General features: G+C 42.5%; 1 protein-coding gene across 2 annotated transcripts in view; it reads right to left on the reverse strand.

The window, feature by feature from the left end:
* GALNT17 (polypeptide N-acetylgalactosaminyltransferase 17) overlaps window positions 1-19,183 on the reverse strand; it is a 442,768-nt gene that overhangs the window by 92,159 nt on the left and 331,426 nt on the right. For both annotated transcript variants that reach the window (XM_037814335.1, XM_037814336.1), the window contains exon 6: window positions 16,654-16,771. In XM_037814335.1, the coding sequence (XP_037670263.1) occupies window positions 16,654-16,771 (118 nt within the window). The remainder of the gene's footprint in view (window positions 1-16,653; window positions 16,772-19,183) is intronic.

Genomic DNA, 19,183 nt, shown 5'->3' on the forward strand with positions numbered 1-19,183 from the left:
ACCACCCCCAAGGGGTCTTTTTAGACATTTTTTTTCCTGATCACTTCCCTCTCCCATGAAATTTTAATACTGTAGATACATTTTGAATCTGTTTATGCACTGTGGCTCTTTAGAGACCCACAAAACCATCACAATATTTAAGATTTTTCACTCTCCAAGAACCAATGTTTTCCCCAATTGGGGGCCATATTGGTCCCATTGAGAATGTGGGTTTTCCCTGCCTTCTGAATTAGAAAACTATATGTCATTCATAGTAAGAAACAGAACTGTCATGTCATTGCAACAGAGTGTAGGGAATCATGGAGAAAAGACGAAGGCCAAGATCAGTAAGAGGAGAGATTCGAGGGGCACAGAGACAGACTGGGACAGAAAACACACAGGCCCCAAATTGCCAGGCAAGGTGGTCATGCAGCATTGGCAGCAGGGGACCCTGAAATGGAGGCAACCCCCACCACCTCAGCCAGGGAACCTCTCCTAGTCTCTTTATCCCATCACACTTTGCTCCCAGGTGACGTTCGGCACGCATCAATTTGGCCTTGCGTTACAGTTAGTGGCACGTCCATCCTATGTCCGCCATCGGTGTAACTTCTCTCGGCCAGCAACTTGTCCTCTCTGCTGGTCTTTGAGGCTGAGGGTGGTGATCTGAAGATGCCACGATGCTTAACTCAACGTCTCGCATGCAGGACTCAGAAAATGTTTACTGAACTGAGGAGAAGGGCCTTTCCGAAGATCCCACTGGATATGGGTAGGAGGAGATCAAACCAAGCTTGGGGGACTGCATATGGCAACAGACACTCCATGAAGACGATGGGGCAGTTGAGAGGAGAAGAGACAAGGACACCCTGTCTAATCCACCCAAGCTGGCTCGCGGTGCTTTCTCCACTGAGCAGGTTGCATTTTCCAGAATTGGTTGCAACAGTATCTCCCATCCCACGTGCTCTTCTATAATGTGACTTTGACCTTCTCCACATTAAGAAGTGGGGGGTCCATGTTACTCCCTCTTGAACCTGGGACTCCCCTGAATTGTGACTAGGGTAAAAGTGGCCCAATGTGACTTCTGAATCTAGGTTGTAAAAGGTGACCCAACTTCTACCTGGCTCCTTTGTGAGACTTGCTCTTGGAACGCAGCCTCCATGCTGTGAGGAAGTCCAAACAAATGCCCACCTGGAGGGGCCACCAAGAGAGGCCACGTGGAAGTGTTCCAGCCGATGGTCACGCTAAGGTTCCAGTCGGCAGCCAGCATCGACCCGCAGACGTGTGAGGGAACAGGCCTCCGGGATACCACCCCCAGCCTTTATGTCTTCCCAGCCAAGGCCCCAGGTATCGTGGACCAGAGCCAAGCTCTCCCCACCATGCCCGTCTGGATTCCTGACCCACAGCAGAGATGATAAATCGAATACTGTTAGTTTAAGCCACTGAGTTTTGGGTGATTCGTTATGCAGTGATTGTAACATCAACCAACTTCCTCAAGCTCACCAGACTCTTCCATTGCTCAAGAAAATCTGCCTCACACTTTCCTGCCTGAGCTCAGATCTCTTCCTGCCTTTCTGAAGTCTGTCATAGTTGCCTGGTTTTGTTAAGTGGCCTGACCCATCTTCAGATCACAACCCTCAGCCCCAAAAAAGCAAGCCCCAAACCTGCCCTGGAGTTCTCATACTCAGCTACTCTAATTTTCCTTTGATAACTTGGAAAACAAAAGTCCCCAATTTCCCATAATCATATTAAGTTCAAAGGAAATGGCTGATATTCTGGGTGAATAAAAAAGGAGAACTTGATGTGGGTGTCAATGGGAACAAAATCACAAAAAAGAAAATGACAGCTTTTCGCTGAGATGTGTCCATTCCTTTGGCCATCAAGAGAATGGACCTTTGTAATTTCCTGCCGGGTGGTTCTTGTAGGAGGAATGGAATTTGAATGTGTCTCAAAAAGGTCAAAAAAGCATCAATGTGGGCTCTGAAAAGTATCTGAAGTTTTAATTTTTTCCATTTCTGCCACATAGAGGAAATACATAAATATGCTTTTCAGCTACAGTACTTTAAAATGGATGGAGCTGTCAAATGCACAATGTAGGGAATTAATTTTTTAAAGTCTAATGTGGTGCCATTTCATTTTCTGCAAATCAGGAAGTGGCAACATGTGGCTCCAAGCTGGAAGAAGTTCCCATACATGACATTCTGAATGCATGAACAGTGACTTCAAAAAAATCACAGTTGGCCCATCCGTCCGCCACATTTCCACTTAGCCTTCTTTTCCCAAAACGAACTGCTATTTTTAAATAAGTGCTTCCACTACAATGAAGGGCATTGGCATAAATAAAGTGTTTTCTTGCTGAGCGAGGCCAGTACTTAACACTTAGGAAAATGACTTCCAAGGACAAATGGCTGTAATCAACAAGAGCCCCAGCTTTAGAACGTGGAGAATAAATATCAGAGATGCTTTCCTGCTTGAATCCAGAATTCTCAGTGGGGACTGCAGCTGAGTGACGGGTTGGGCAACAGTGTCATCTGCCCTATTCAGAGGTCCTTTAAATGAGCCAGCCAGCCAAGCACATTTCAGAATGTGTGGGAAAGCCTGTCCCGGGTGCCAGTCTCCTGCTTGTCCCGTGCTCTTTCAAGATTGCTCTCCACATTACTTGACTCAGTTCATTAGTTCTCCCTCTGGCTTGATGGCTTTCCAATTCCCTTGCTGTATACTCCAGCCCTGATTCCTACTCCTGCTCACCCACTTCCTCATTTTGGTGATAGTTCAGCCTGTCTTCCCACGGCCCAAGCCCCTGACCCTGGAGGCATCCACAGGCCCAGGTACAAACAGTCTTGGTCCTGCAGGACCTTAAGCAGCTGATTAAATGACATCACCCCATGTAGAATCTTGGCAACTGAAGAGGGGATACAACCTGATGTTTGCCAGCCAAGCCTGCCTCCAACAGGCCAGAGGATGGGGAACCAAAGATGAATTTCCTGGGCCTTTCCAACTGGTTATCCACATGGCAGCTAACACCCGTGAGAGCTCCAGACATGTGACTGCTTGGCTGTTTGAAGGAAGAAAGCCACAGTGTCCATGGCTTGTTCACAGACATACATCCAACCCTGGAGACAGAGCTGCAAAGAGGGCTCAGCAACCTCCTAGCTATTCTTTGTGGTCCAGCGTTCAACAGGATTACATGGTACCCGGAAACAGAATATTACATCCTAAATAGAATAGGGACAGGTTGATTTTTTGGAAATAGTGGAAAATGATGACAAACACAGAGGATGCCATCTTCCCATCCCCATGCCTGGAAACAGCCATAAATCCCTCAAATCACAAAAGTTCCAACTGGAGAGGATGGTGTAAATTCAGGTTCACATTTATAGAGAATTAAATTATTGCTTTATTCCCAGGGAGATGAATGAGAGTGACAGACTTTTTGGAGTTGTAAAAATAGATGCTGCTTCCTATGAAATAACTCACAGATGCCTACAATAATTTACAGTAGATCTGGCAGGCTGAGCGTCGGCAACGGACTTTCCAAACCAAACACCACATTACTTTCCAGTGGTGGAGTAAATGGTTTGGCCATTATGATAATGCATTTCAGCACAGCAAATATATCTCTCCTTAATAGAAATACATTAGGTGCCGTTTATAAAAATATCAACATTGCAGTTCTGTTTCTTGAACTCTAATGTCACCATAAATATAAGCACAATTTATAGATGAGGAAATCCAATTTCATGCTGTTTCAAACACATTTCTATTTATTAAATAATGATAGCTCTCCATATATGACATAGTGGATTGCATGAAACAAATATAGGTATGGTATCTCTCTATGTCTATATAAAGGAATTGTGGATACTGTGTCTATGACAAATGGAATTATTTTATGATATGCATTATAGACAAGCAATATCCCAAGCATCTGACTATACCATTGTGTAATCCACAGTATTGTTATAGTTATCCAGATGGCGACCGGACATGGTACTCTGGATGAATAAATATTCCAAGCAATAAGTGGGAAAGAACCTCAAAGAGTCGAGTGGATGTGGATTGAGTTCTACATCCTCTATTTATTAGCTGCAAGATCTCAGACAAATTACCTTGTCTCTGTTAATCTCAGAAAAGTCATCTATAAAATGGGATCAGTACTAAGTCACAGGATTTTTATGAGAACTGAGTAACACAATGTTTGAAAAGTGCCTAGCACAGTGTCCCACACAACATGAGTGCCCATCAATGGCAGATGTTATTTTTAAGTGCTTTTCTCTCATAGTTCAATGTAATGGCATTAGTGAAAACTCGTTCCAAAACTTAGTACCCACTTGCTTGCATTCTTTTTTTTTCTCTACATTACTTTTTCTTTTTTAAAATTTTTATTGTGATAACATATATGCAGCACAAAATTTCCCACTTTAACCATGTTCAAATATACAATCAGTGGTAGTATTAATTGCATTCACAACGTTGTGCCACCATTACCACCATCCATTACCAAAACTTTTTCATCACCGGAAACAGAAACGGTGCACCCACTAAGAATGAACTCTCCATCCAATCTGCACCCACCCCCTCCGACCCTGGTAACTGGTAATCTACTTTCTGTCTCTGTGAATTTCCATAGTCTAGGTATTGCATATAAGTGAAATCAGACAATATCTGCCCTTTTGTGTCTGGCTTATTTCACTCAACGAAAACGTTATCTGTTGTTTTGCGTGCGTTCTTAAGCTAAGTACACTGAATACAGACAAACCCTAAACTGTGCAGAAAAAGTGCTACTCAACATATATGGCCCCTCCAGGCTGTCTCTCCTCTGTGCTCCCTGGTGTCCATCCTGCCCTTTGCTGTCTCCACTCGCTGTTGAAAATGTGGATATGTCTTGACATTCTCATCCCAGTCTTTACATCTACATGAGCTATTTCTCCCTTCCTACTCAGCTTTGGTACTAGAGGATTTACTTTAGGTTTGACAATCAATAAGACACTTTTTTTGAAAGGGAAAAGTGCTTTTTTCCTTGTGTCTGGAAGTCTTAGAATTTTTGTCAAATACTCTAGCAATAAATAATGATTACAGATTCCCCAGCTAATCAGATACATGAACTCAGCCACAGTAAAGGTGGACTGGGATAGATTTACACACGCGTGAGCACACACACACACACTCTTACAAATCCATGTTAAGCAGCAAAGAGATATTCAGCTTTTCTGCACTATAAGTTGCTGGGAATTATAGAACCAAAAGCCTGAGAGGGTGCCAAAGAGAATTCATCCAAAAAACAAAGAGAGTTCTTGGTACACTTTACTACAAGTTTAAAGCTCTGTCTAAAATCTGCCAAAACTTTAGGTCAACTGAGCTTAGTCAACTGATTTGTAAACTCAGGAAAAAAAAAAAGTCAACCTGATTCTTCACTGTCATATAGCTCTAACACCCTGTACCAAGTAGGTGGCATAACCACACATAGAAAAAAAAATCAGAAATACTTTAAAACATAGAGTTTTGACCATATATCACTAGTGGAATACAGGACAAAACAAAGCACAAGGAAACATGAAACTGAATTCAGTCAACTTGTTAGTAACAATGCTGGTATTCTTATTTTGAAATTATTATTTACATATAGTAGGATAAAGCAAATACTTTATGCTAATAGGGACCAAGACTTTCAGGGTCAGATAGGTATAAAGTCAAAGACGTAAAAATCCTGTAATCACAAATTGAATTGGAAATAACAGTAATAAATCATGACTTGCATTTCTCTTTCTTAGAAAATTAGTATTTTCTAGCTTTGTTCACTGAAAAGGCTTAGACACAATGACAATCCAGTAGCAATGAGCACCCCCACTGACAAGACTTTTGTCTCTAAATACCACTTCCTAATAGAAGGAATCAGGGTTCCTTGGGGAAATAGCTGATTCCAGATCTGGGACAGGAAATATGGAAGATGAGACTGGAATGCCTTGTTGTGTAAGAAAATACGGGAGCTCTATGAAGCTTCTCTTTTGAGTCTTTCGCCTTCTGTTTTTTTACTCTTGAATTGTTGGATTTGTTATATATAATCAGAAATGATTCCTTTATGATATATATCTGAGGCTTGTCTATTAATTTTTTTATGCTTTCTTTTAGAAGCTTACGGTTCTACTAGCTTTTACATTTAGGTCTATGATCCATAAAGGTCCTGAAGAAAAGAGAATGTCTTGACAGAGGCAGTACTTTTTTGGACAGAATATACCAAGTATTAGCAGTTAAAGAAATAGGTGATGAACTAACTTAATCAAAATCAAAAATTTCTGCTTATCCAAACATAGCATTAAAAAAATGAATAGGTAAGCCACAGACAGGGAAAAAATGATCACTATGTATATATATATATATATATATATATAAATCTCTGAAAAAGGAATTGCATCTAGAATATATATGATGAACTCCAACAAATCAATAATAAAAAGAAAACAACACAATTTTTAATGGTCAAAAGAAGATACAGAAATCATCCATAAGGTGCTCAATATCATCAGCCATCAAGGAAATGTAAATTAAAATCACATGACCCTCCAAGAAGCTATTCAAATGGCCAATAAGCACCTGAAAAGATGCTCAACATCATTAGCCATTAGGGAAATGCAAATCAAAACCACATTGAGATACCACTTCACATGCAGTAGGATGGCTATCATTAAAACAATAACAGGAGAGGATCTAAGATGGCAGCATAGAGAGGAGTGGAAGCTAGTTAGTCTCCCTGGAACAACTAATAAACAACCAGGAACGACTAGCAAATTATCCGGAATAGCTGCAGGGGGACAAACGTGACTGTCCACTCATCATACACCAATCTGAATTGGGAGGAATGCCCGAGATTGCAGCATAAAATCTGTAAGTAAAACCTGCGGATCCAAGTCGCGAGACCCCCTCCCCCATAGCAAAGCCTCGTGGTGCCATATAGAAGCTCTCTCCCAGCAAGCGAATATAGCTCAGCTGAGCTCCAACTGGAGTTTTAATTAACAAGCGTGGACGACTCGCTATGAGCTATGAACCCCCAACAAGCACACAGAGGCTTTGGGTGACAACTGACCTTGGAGAGCCAGAGGGTGGCCGTGGACTTGCCCTGAAGAGGGCTTTCTTTCCCTGTTTTGGCTCCGTGGAGAAAGCCTCAGCCATTTTCAGTTCCCAGTGCTCTGACCCAGACAAGGGTGGAGACAGCACAGGCGGAGTCTATTCAAATGTTAATGACCTCTCCCTAGGGGCTTATCTTCCTAAGAGGAAAGGCATGGGGCCCAGCTCTACTACCCGCCTCCATGCAGAACCAGACCCCAGAGCCTGGGGGAAAACAGCCACCAGCCACACCTTACACCAGTCTGGAGTTACAAGCTGATAGGCGCCACCTGCTGGGCAGAAAAGCACAGTGATCCGAGGCCTCACAGGGTGTACCAATTTTCTAAGACACAACCTCAGGGAAACCTGCTACTGAATAGTTCTTCCTTCTGGGACTGGAGCCCGTTTTGGTCTGGGAAAACCTGAGTGGGGTAATCAAGGAAACCATGCCTAGACAACAGAAAAATACAAATGACACTAAGAAAAATGAACTTATGGCCCAAAGGAACACAATTATACTTCAACTGAGATACAGGAATTGAAACAACTAATAATAAGTCAGTTCAAAAAGTTTAGGGAAGATATGGCGAAAACAATAACAACAACAAAAATAATAGGTGTTGGTAAGGATGTGGAGAAACAGGAACCCTTGTACATTGTTGGTGGGAATGTAAAATGGTGCAGCTTCTGTGGGAAACAGTGTGGCCACTCCTCAGAAAGTTAAACATAAATTACTACATGACCCAGCAATTCCACTTCTAGGTATATACCCCAAAGAATTGAAAACAGGGACTCGAACAGATATTTGAACACAAACATTCGTAGCAGCACTATTCACAACAGCCAGAAGGCAAAAACAACCCAACGGATGAATGGATAAACAAAATGTGGTACATAGATTTAATAGAATATTATGCCGCCATAAAAAGTAATTAAGTGCTGATACATGCTACAACATAGATAAATCTTGAAGACAACATGTTGAGTGAAATAAGCCAGCAACAAAAGGACACATTATATGAATTGATTTATATGAAATATCTGGAATAAGCAAATTCATAGAGATAGGAAGCAGATTACAGGTTGTATCAGGACCTGGGGGAAGAGGAGGTAATGGGGAGTTAGTGCCCAATGGGTACAGAGTTTCTGTTTGGGTGACAAAAGGGTTTTGGTAAAGGATGGTGGTGATGGGAACAGGGAATTGTGAATGTGATTGATGTCACTGACTTGTACACATGAAAGTGGCTACCGTAGGCAACTCTGTGTTGTATGTATGCTAACACTATAAAAGTAAATAAATAAAATACTAAGTACCATTTCATATCTACTAGAATTGTTTAAAAAATTATTGACCATACCAAATATTGACGGAGATGTGGAGTCCCTGGAATTCTCATATATTGCTGGTGGGTGTAAAATGGTCCAAACTCTTTGGAGAATTGGACTGCTTCTTGAAAATTTTTAAATTTTCAACATACATCTTCCCTATGCCCCAGAAATTCATTTCCTAGGCATTTACCCAAGAGAAACCAAAATGTATGTCTGAAAATAATTTTTACATGATGCTCATAAAAATGCCAAATTGAAAACAACCTGGCTACCTATGAGCAAGAAAATGAAAAAGTGAATTGTTGTTTTTCATGCAATGGAATGCTTCTCAGTAATAAAGAATGAGCAACTGATAGACACAAGAACATGGAGGCATCTCAAAAGCATTACTTTGATTGAAAGAAGTCAGATAACAATAGAGTATATAATGTATGATTTCATTTATGTGAAGTTCTTGAACAGATAAAATTAATCTATAGTGATAGAAATCAGAAATGGTTGCCTGCAGGAAAGCGGCTTGGGAAGAACTGACTGAGAAGGGACAAAACAGAATTTTCTGTGATGATGGAAATGTTCTATAGGGGTGTAAATAACTTTAAAAACTTATCAACTGAATATGTATGCATTTTATTGTTTTAAATGATACATCAATTAAAACACATATAGAATGGGGGAAAATGAATAATGGATTTTCAAATATATAGAATATATTTTTAAAAACGTTTGAGTCTATAATGTTACTAAAAAAAAAAACACCTCCTTGATCATCTTTGGAGGTTGCTATGGCACCAACTCCTTAGTCTAATAATGTTTATATAAATGGAAAGAATCAAGCATTTATCCTGCCTTTCTTGCTTGAACCACATTTCAGAGTATTCAAACAATTGATGAGGGAAAGTTCTTTTTTAATAGAAGAATTACGGCTTGTAAATGCAGAATGGACACAGAATTTAAAAATCACCATTTTGTAGGCCCTAATGAAATGATGGATCTAGGCAATGATCATCAGTGGCTGCTAAAACCATTAGGTGAAAGGTTGATGGGAAATTTTATAATGGATGAGTCAGGCTGACAACACCTGAACCCACTGTTGAATCTTAACTAAAAGTCAGATAGTAAGACATTATTTATCTCCTGATGTGATGTGATAGGAAATTCAGAGCAAACCTAAAATATTCTTGTCAAAAAGAAAGAAGCAGGGAGGAAGGGGAGGGGAGGGGAGAGGAAGAGAGGGAAGTTGTGCCAGTTTGAATGTATTATGTCCCCCAAAACGCCATTATCTCTGATGCAATCTTGTGTGGGCAGCCGCATTAGTGTTGATTAGGTTGTAATTCCTTGATTGTTTCCACGGAGATGTGACCCACCCAACTGTAGGTGAAATTCTGATCGGATAATTTCCATGGAGATATGGCGCCATCCATTCAGCATGGGCCTTGATTAGTTTACTGGAGCACTATATGAGCTCAGACAGAAGGAGCAAGCTTGCTACAGCCAAGAGGGACACTTTGAAGAATGCACAGAACCTGAGAGAGGAGCTGCAGGTGAGAGACAGTATGAAGACGGCTGTTGAAAGCAGACTTTTGCTCCGGAGAAGCTAAGAGAGGAAAAATACCGCAAGAGCAACTGAGAGTGACATTTCTGAGGAATAGCAGCCTAGAGAGGAATGTCCTGAGAGAAAGCCATTTTGAACCCAGAACTTTGGAGCAGATGCCAGCCACATGCTTTCCCAGCTAACAGATTTTCCAGACGCCATTGGCCATCCTCCAGTGAAGGTACCCGATTGCTGATGTGTTACCTTGGATACTTTATGGCCTTAAGACTGTGACTGTGTAACCAAATAAACCCCCTTTTATAAAAGCTAATCCATCTCTGGTGTCTTGCATTCCGGCAGCATTAGCAAACCCAAACAAAAGGAAAGGGAAGGGAAGGGGAGGAAGGGGAGGGAAGGGAAGGAGAGGGGGAAAGGGGTATGGGAGGGGAGGGGAGGGGAGGGAAGGAGGGATGGAGGGAGAGAGGAAGAGAAGGGGGAAAACTGACTCTCATCAAGGTGTTAAAGACATCAAGAGGAATCAATTAACCCAATCCAGATTATGCACAATTTTACAGGACAAATAACCTAATTTCTTCAACAATTGAATGACATGATATTAAGGGGAAATGTTGTAGATTAAAGGAGATTTAAGGGGCACATCAACCAAATGCAATACGTGGACCTTGTTTGGATTCTTGTTTGAACAAACCAACTGTAAAAAATATACATTTTTGAGAAAACATGAACAAGTTATTCGGTTTTGATAGGCATAATGTTATGTTGAGCTTATGTTTTTAAAAAGCCTTTATATGCTAGAAATACACACTAATGTATTTATAGATGGAATGATATGATGCCTGGGATTTGCTTTTAAAAAGCCAAAAACAAAAAAAAGCAGAGTAAAATGTTGATATTTGTTGAAGCTGAATGGTTAGTATGCGTGGATTCGTTATAGTGTTCTACTTTTGTGTATGTTTGAAATTTTCCATAATAAAATGCTGGATTAAAACAAAAGAAATTAACATAAAATGTCCTGACTGAATTCTTCATTTTCTGATCTGTTTTGAAGAGGAAAAAAACAGTAAGAGAAAAAAATAATCTAAATCTCTCATCCACTTAGGGCAGAATTCCAACCTCTTAGAGGATCCAACATTACAGAATTAAAGACACCAAGGAAGCTATTTTATTGTATAGCTGCCGTCACATCTCTTGCTGTCCTTTGGAATGTCTCTGGGGGAAGGATGTGTCTGATGTGTGTTTGTGTGTGTGTGTGTGTGCACACGTGTATGCATATACCCATGCATGTGTGTGCTTTTTTAACTTTCTACACATATTAGTCTGTTTCTCTTCTTTAAAAGAATGGCAAAACCATTTCATAAAGACAGCAAAATGGCCCTGCTAGCTAAATGCCAGAAACTCTGTTTAAATTAACTTTCTCCTGCTTTGTCCATGTCCTATAACTTTACTCTGTGCCAAGTTTCTGGACTGAGGTTGAGTATGTTATGTAGCAGTGAAAGCTGGGCTAGCAAAATGGGCTGCAGATGAAGCATTAAAGGTAGGTGGTTCAGCAGCTGGGGCTCTTGTGGGGACATTATCACTTCTTGGCAGATGCCAGAGAGGCAAACGGGACCACTGTGGTACTGGATGAGGAGTTGGGAAACCCATGGACTTGCAGGCAGGTGGCACATGGAGCAGAGATGTGAAAGCTGTAAATATTTTGAAAACTAAGCTCCTTCCCTCAAAGCATTACAGAAAAAAAATGAAGAATCCTTGATAAAAAAAATACTTTCCCCAATTCCTCAATTCTTTAGGTGTAGCACACATGACAGCTACCAGCTGTTATCCCCTGACTCCAACCCATAAAAGGAATCACCCTGTCCCAGCCCTGTAAGTCAGCCCAAACCCCAAGCTCCATGTCTGGCAGCCCCCAAAGTGGAGTGGTGAACAACCTCCTCTTGTCCTGGAGCCCATCTACCAAGTCTTACTCTTGGCTAGGATCCCATCCTACTCCGACATTCCCCTGACATCCTACTGCAGTCACGGAGGACTGCTCCTTCTCTAACTCAACATTTATAAAACGGAACTTCTCACACCCCCACCTACAGACATTGTCCACCAACACTCTCTATCTAGGTGAATCCACCCCGTTGCTCAGAAACCCGGGAGTATCCAGAACACTCCCCTCTCATTCATTCCTCACATTCAATCAACCGCCATGCCCTGTCAATAAACCTCCTGAATGGCACACCCGTTCTTCTCTATGCCTTTTGCTTCTAAGATCAACTTTGGGTATTGATGTGCGCTCTCCTCTGTTGCAACAAACCCATTCTCTCTTAGTTTCTCTCTGACTTTGAGTCACTCCTTCTCAGTATCCTTTGCCAACTGCTCTCCCTATTCCTTAAATACTGCTTTCCTATGCCCTCTTCTCTCTAGGCAATTTCTTTCCCTCTCATGACTTCAAACATGATCTCTATGCCAAAGATGTCCAAGTCTATCTCAGGCTTAGTCCTTAACTTAATGTCCACATATCCAAATGCCTACTGGACATCTAGGCTTGAGTGGGTTGGAAACTTGAGACTCAACATATCTAAAACAGAAAACATCATCTTTCCACCTTTTCCCCAAACTTTCTCCTCCAACGGTATTCCATATCTCAGAGAACAGCAATAGCATCTCCCAACTGCTGCAGCTGGTGACCCGGGAGTCAGCCTTGACCTCTACCTTCCCTAATCCCCTCCATACACCCAATCTCCAGGTCTCTCCTGCTTTTTGAATTCTTCCACTTCTCTCCTCCTGCCACAACCATGGTCCACAACTCACCGGCTCTGCCTTCTGCATGTACTCAGCTTGATAATCCATCCAATCATAATCATCTTTTTACTAGGAAGGAAAAAAAGGAATCTGATCACCTCATTCCTCCCTTCAAAGGAGCTGAATGATGGATACATGGGATAAGTTTATACATATGTACAAAAATGTTCACCATGGTCCTTAAGAAAAAGATCAAATTCTGGCTTGCAAAGTCCTCTAGAAACTGTTCCTGCCCATGGCCGCAGCTGTAGCAGCCACATTCTTCTCTCACTTTCTGTTTCAGCCATCCTGAACTCCCCCAGTTCCTAGAACACATTTCCCTCTCAAAATTCCAAACCATCACACATGCTTTTATCTCTGTCTGGAATATTCTTACTCCCATACCTCCTTCTTTGCCTATGAAAAGTCAACTCATTTTTAAACCCTTGGTTTCAACATCATTTCCTGAGAAAGGCTCTTCCCAGCTCCTTACAATAGGTTACATCCCCTTACTATATTCTCCCATAGCATCCTGTCCTTCTTGTCCTTTCACACCCTTCACATTGGTAGTTATTTGTTTAATGAAGGATTTTCTCCCTGACCATCAATTTCATGGAGATAGAGACCATGCTGATTTACTCTAGGATGCCTAGGGCTAAGGGCCTGCTGGAGTAGAGAAGGTACTTGATAAGTCTCCATTAAGTTCAAAAACATTCCAATAAACTGCTGGCCTCCTACACATAGGCCCCTAGATCAAAGACTAGACTAGGAACTTTGTTCTGAATTTTAACACAAATATACTCTAACTCTGGGCTATGAAGACACTTCCATAGCCAAAGGTGACCTACTTCAGACGATGCCTCAGGTCCAACCATGACCACTGCTAACAAAGGAGGGAGAACCAAAGACTAGTGCAATGAAACAGAACTGATGGTCTGGTGGTCTGGTCACCTCCAGGAGTGGCCATTGTTCCAGTTACTAAGCTCAGTGGACACAGCAAACTTGAGCCCAAGTGTTCCTAACGGAACGTGAAGGTCAAAGATGCTTCTGCACTTCAGCATTCTTGAAGTCAAGAATCTCAGACTGGGAAGGGGGTGTTTATCCTCATTAATTTGGATGCTGGATGATGAGTCCCATATCCTCCATGGATAGAGGAGTAGCTGGGATAGACATCAGGGTACCAGTCCACAGGGCATGTCAAAACTGGGCATGTTGGAACAGGTTCCAAACAAGGTGTGGAGCAAAAAAAGAATAAGAGACAGGGTCAAGAGACCAACGTGAGTGGGAGATGCCATGTACGTTAGAGGGCCTGGGACTGTGACCACCCCAGATAGCCCATGATTTCTAAATGACCTCTTTGAAGGAGACAAGTCTTCAAATCTACTACTAAGAAGAGCCTAATAGTCTCAGCGACTGTAAGGGCTTGAACCCCTGGGTGGCCCTGCAGGTCTTCAGTGCCTTGAGTGCGAATGGACTGGGCTGGGCAAAATGCCAGGGATGCCAGCCTTGGGCCCACCAGGGTCTTAGAAGTATCACCCCTACATCCTCAGGGAAATGATGTGGCTCAGTGGCCTCATGAATTATGCAACCAGCAATCATGGCACCCAGGTTGACCTCTGCTTTTGAAAAACATTGCTTTGTCAAAACCGTCCCTTGCCCATCGTTTACAGTGACATGGCCAGGGCAAAGAGGACTTAAGAGTCTGCATCCTGTACTTGGGACCACTGTGGAGATGAGGGGACCCTGGAAGGCCTGCAGAAGGTGCACCAAGGCCAACGTCCTAGGGATTGGGTTGGACCAGTCAAGATGGCAATCCCACCTGGGCCTTCCCAAACCTTATTTACTCACCTCCAAGCAGGGTGTTGGTCTCAGAAATATTTTTAACAACAACATGCACCTTCAGGAATTCTGCTTTTTATTCAGTTCTTAAGGATTAAAGCTTAAAATTTTTCTGATAGTTTGTGCATCAGAGAGGGTCTTTCTATGGTCTTCTCATAAGAATGGCTGCACAAAGGATTCTGCAGTCTCCTGGATCCCCTTTTATAAAAGGGTTCAGAACAAGGTAGTCCCTTTTCTTCCCAAATTGACTGATACATTGGAGAAATCTGAAGCCATCCGATTTTAGATCATTTAAAAGTTATCTGTTCTTTCCTTGCAGAATTTTTTTCTCTCTTAACATTTAGATATGCTACTATAACATGTCTCATTAATAATGTCTGATTAATGTTACTCAGAACAAGATGAGACCCTCCAATTTCTAATCTCATTTATTTTCCCCATCCTGGAAAGCTTTTGTTTTCCTTCAGTGTATCGATCGTTTTGGTCACAGGCAAGCCGCCTTTCATCCAAGGAACAGCCTTAGAGTCAACCCTGATATATATTTTTTTTCCTGAACTATAGAAAGACTTTTTCTTCTCTCTATTCTTGTGACACATCTTTCCTTACTGAGAACGGGATTAAAAAGTAACAAAAACATTTCAGCAGACACTTCAAAAGATCACAAATAGACCTATTTCTGATGGGGGAAAGCCATTGAGAAAAGACAATATTCTCATAGTAAAATTTTCCCATTTAACTAAAGCATAAGATTTTGTGTCAATTCTTACAGGTTAATATGTATACATGAATGTGTGTGCATGTGTGTATGTGTAAATATGACATAAAGCTGATTTTTTCCAAACTGTGGGGATGAACGTCTTAATAATACATTTGTTATGCAAGTAATTTGGGCCCTGGGCAGTATAAAAGAGCATAAGATTTGAAGGAGAAGGGACATCGTTTGTAAAACAAAGCCCCTTACAGATCCCTTCATTTCAAAGGGAGCCTGCCATCAGGGACCTCACAGTCACCTCGTCCAGACACCTGCACAGGAAGAGGTAAGAGGCCGAGGAAGAAGATTCTGGGGCTCAAGGGGACCTAGGCTGAGTGGACGGACAAAGTGACAAAGAAGGACTCACTGGGCTGGTGGTCCTGGAGGACCACCTGAGGACGGTCTTGCAAGACGTGGGCCCTGTTCTGATAAAAGGCAGGTATTGTTCTGGAAGGTGGTGAGGTTGGTGCTAGAACAGTGATCCTCAAACAAGGGTGTGGATCAGAATCACCCACGTGGGGGGCTTGTTAGAACACAGGTTACTGGGCCCCACCTGGGAGTTTCTGAGGTAGCCTGGCCGCCCTCCAGCACATGCGGATAACAGCACGGGACAAGAGGCACCAGGCAGGAGTGGTAAGCCTGCTCTCAACTGGTTACCGGGTACTAAGTGAGTCTCCCCAGTCCCCTCGCTAGGATTCATTTATCTTAATTCCAAAAGGAAGAGGTTGGAATACATCAACAGTTGCTAATTTTTACTTCTTCCTCCTCTTCTTTTTATTTTTTTACAGTGGAATCCTTTTTCTCAAACAAAATCTTCAGCAAAGCCAAGGATATAAAATATATAGAAGTGGAGCTGATCTGGGGTGGGGGCCCAGGAACAGGCCCATTTTGCTTCCCCCTAGTTGCCTTCCTGTCCCTCCCTAAGACGTGTTTCTGAGGCAAGACAGGTTCCTGCAGGACATGGCTCTTCCCTCCACTGGCATCTTATGATTCCATGCCATACATGAACCATCAAATAATGATGGAAAGCCTAACTTAAGGGGATAACTTATTATTAAGAAAACTTTAAGGAGAGAACTAAATTGGATGGGCTGGAAACCAAATTATCCAGTGTGGTCACCAAGTCACGGAACAAATGGTTTACCCTCTCTGAGCCCAAGATTCACCCTCTCTAAAAGAGGAGAAGCAACCCTGCTCGGATATTCTCTTGGGAACAGGAGTGGGGTAAATAAATCTGCCAATTCATCAGTTAGGAGAAGCTTTAATTGTACACCATGGGTGACTGAGTAGCTCGCTCACAAACACGAACAAACCAAGAGAAAGATGCCACGTCACAAACCTTGATTCCAAGTTCTATATTTTCTCCTCCATACACATCCATCCCAGGGTCCAGAAGACCGATTTCACCAAAGAACTTCCTGTTGACCACAAATGAGCAGCCGATCATGGCGGGCGTCCTGCAGGAGAGAGAAAGAAGCTAAACTCATTAAGGCGTCCGCACTAGAAGCCCTTTCGCGGGTCAGTAGGTCAGCAAAAACAGGATGCTGGGTTCTGTTCAGACGAATCAAATAATTTCCCTGAAGGTCCTCAGTTCCTACACCCCTTTGATTAAATTCAAAAAGGATGAATGACAAATATATTAGCATGATAAAATATTACAGGACTTTTTGATTGCAAGGCTTTACGAAGAAATCCTGTGCAAATTCCACTGAGGAAAGAACCCAGCCTGGAATTGAAAGTGCAGGAAGAAGAGGGGAGTGATCTTGGATCCAGGAAGGTCTGGCTCCTTCCCCACCATTCCCTTCATCCTGTGGGCTGAACATCCCTCCTTCTCAAGGGGCACAGAGCCCTTCATTCCACCAAGGCAGATCAAGAGTTGATGAGGGGCCAACGGAGTATCTTAAAGGTATTGAGCAGTTGGGGATAAACTGGTGAAATCAAACCCATAAAGCTACCCTTTAGCTTCAGACAAAGTAGGGGCTCTGGAAGTATCTAAGGGATAAAGCAGCTTTTTAATAGATTGGACAAGGACAGGTCTCACACACCACAGATGTCTGCAGACATGAGGCCAATTGCTCCAGGGTTCTCACCAAACTTCTGGTGACAAGATGAGGTTCCATGGACTAGTCTCAAAGAAGCTCAGAGGGGAGGAATAAGATGTGTCCACTCCTTCCCCCGGGGAGGAGAAGAGCTTCAGCAAGCCAGGAGGGTGAAGGGATACTGGAGAGGGGCTGGGTCAAAAGGAAGGGGTCTGGAACCCATGCTATAGCAGGAGAAAGTGAATCAGGGCATTGGTCTTTAGAGAAGAGAGACGATTCAGAGATGAAACCACAGATATATGTGTCCAAAGATATCTACTATGGGTTGAATTGTGTCCCCCAAAAAGATATGTTGAAGTCCTAGTGCCTAGTATCTCAGCATGTGATCATATTTGGAAACAGGGTCACTGCAGATAGAATTAATTAAGATGAGATCACACTGGAGTAGGGTTGGTGGTCCCCTAATCCGTTATCACTGGTGTCCTTACAAAAAGAGGAAAATTTGGACAAATGGCCCGGAGGCAGAGACTGGAGGCAGAGATGGAGGCAGAGACTGGAATGATGGATCCACAAGCCAAGGAAAGCCAAGCAGTGCTTACAACCACAGGAAGCGAGGAGGGAGGCATGGAACAGATTTTTCCCTAGAGAGTTCATAGAAAGTGTGGCCCTGATGACATCTGGATTTCAGACTCCTAGCCTCCAGACTGTGTCAGAACATATTTCAGTTCTTTTAAACCACCGAGTTCATGGTAATCTGATATGACAGCCCTAGGAAACCCAAACGGTATCAGTAATAAATGGCAGAGAGACTACCTCAGCCCATAGAGATTGGGTGCTGAGCAGCGGAGAGAAAAAGTATCTAGAAAGTGCCACAAAGTCTGGAAATCTAGATCGTTATTATAATTTTATATATGTTGATCCCTTTGATTATTCCTTCTGGGGTAGTTAAGGCACAAGTTCACTCTGAAAATTAGAGACAAAGATCCTTTGAAGCAACTCATCACAGCTGCATGGGGCAGAGGTTGGTGGAAAAGGGTGTGTTAATGTATCTTGTTCACCACAATTTTGCGTGACGCATGGAACCATGTGTTGTGAGCGAGGGACACCACACCGACCCATTGTGCATTGTAATGGAAGATCAATAAACTAAGCATTATCGCTTTCACCTTCTCTGCCAGACTTTATGTTTACCCTTATGTCATAAATTCATTCAGCAAATAATTTCACAGCATCTACCATGTGTAAGGGATCATAAGGGTGCTATAGGAGACAGAGAAACATAAGACACACTTCCTGAATTAAGCAATTGAGACTAATTATTATCGTTGTTGTAATTGCAACCACTTACTGAACAATTATTATGTCTGAAGTTCAAGTGTAAAACGCTTTTCATGCACTGTCTCGTTTCACCACCTCCACAACATCATAAAGCAGGTAAAACCATCCCCATTTAACACCTGAAGCACATGGAGATTAAGTGACTTGTCCTGGATCATAGACTGGAGCTCGGGACCTGCCTAACTTCGTAGCCCTGGATTTTAGCCCTTATGCTGTGCTCTTCAGAAAAGCCTTCATGGAGTTGCTGGCAAGGTCCACATTGTGTCAAAGGCCAAAAATGCCTCTGAGATGTTTTCTTGGGCCAGAAGAGGCAATTCATACAAGAAGCTCAAAAAACTCCACCAGGGCCACCAGAAAGACATTAGTGGGAATCCTTTCGAGCTGAACTGCAGATCCCAGTCCCAGATCCTCCTCTGCTCCCTCTGAGTTTTTACTTGACTTTGCCCTTAATGTCCAGATTTCTGACTCCACAGACATCCCATGGGGTCGGCA

Source organism: Choloepus didactylus, chromosome 21 (genome assembly GCF_015220235.1).
Source record: "Choloepus didactylus isolate mChoDid1 chromosome 21, mChoDid1.pri, whole genome shotgun sequence".
Taxonomy (NCBI): Eukaryota; Metazoa; Chordata; class Mammalia; order Pilosa; family Megalonychidae; genus Choloepus; species Choloepus didactylus.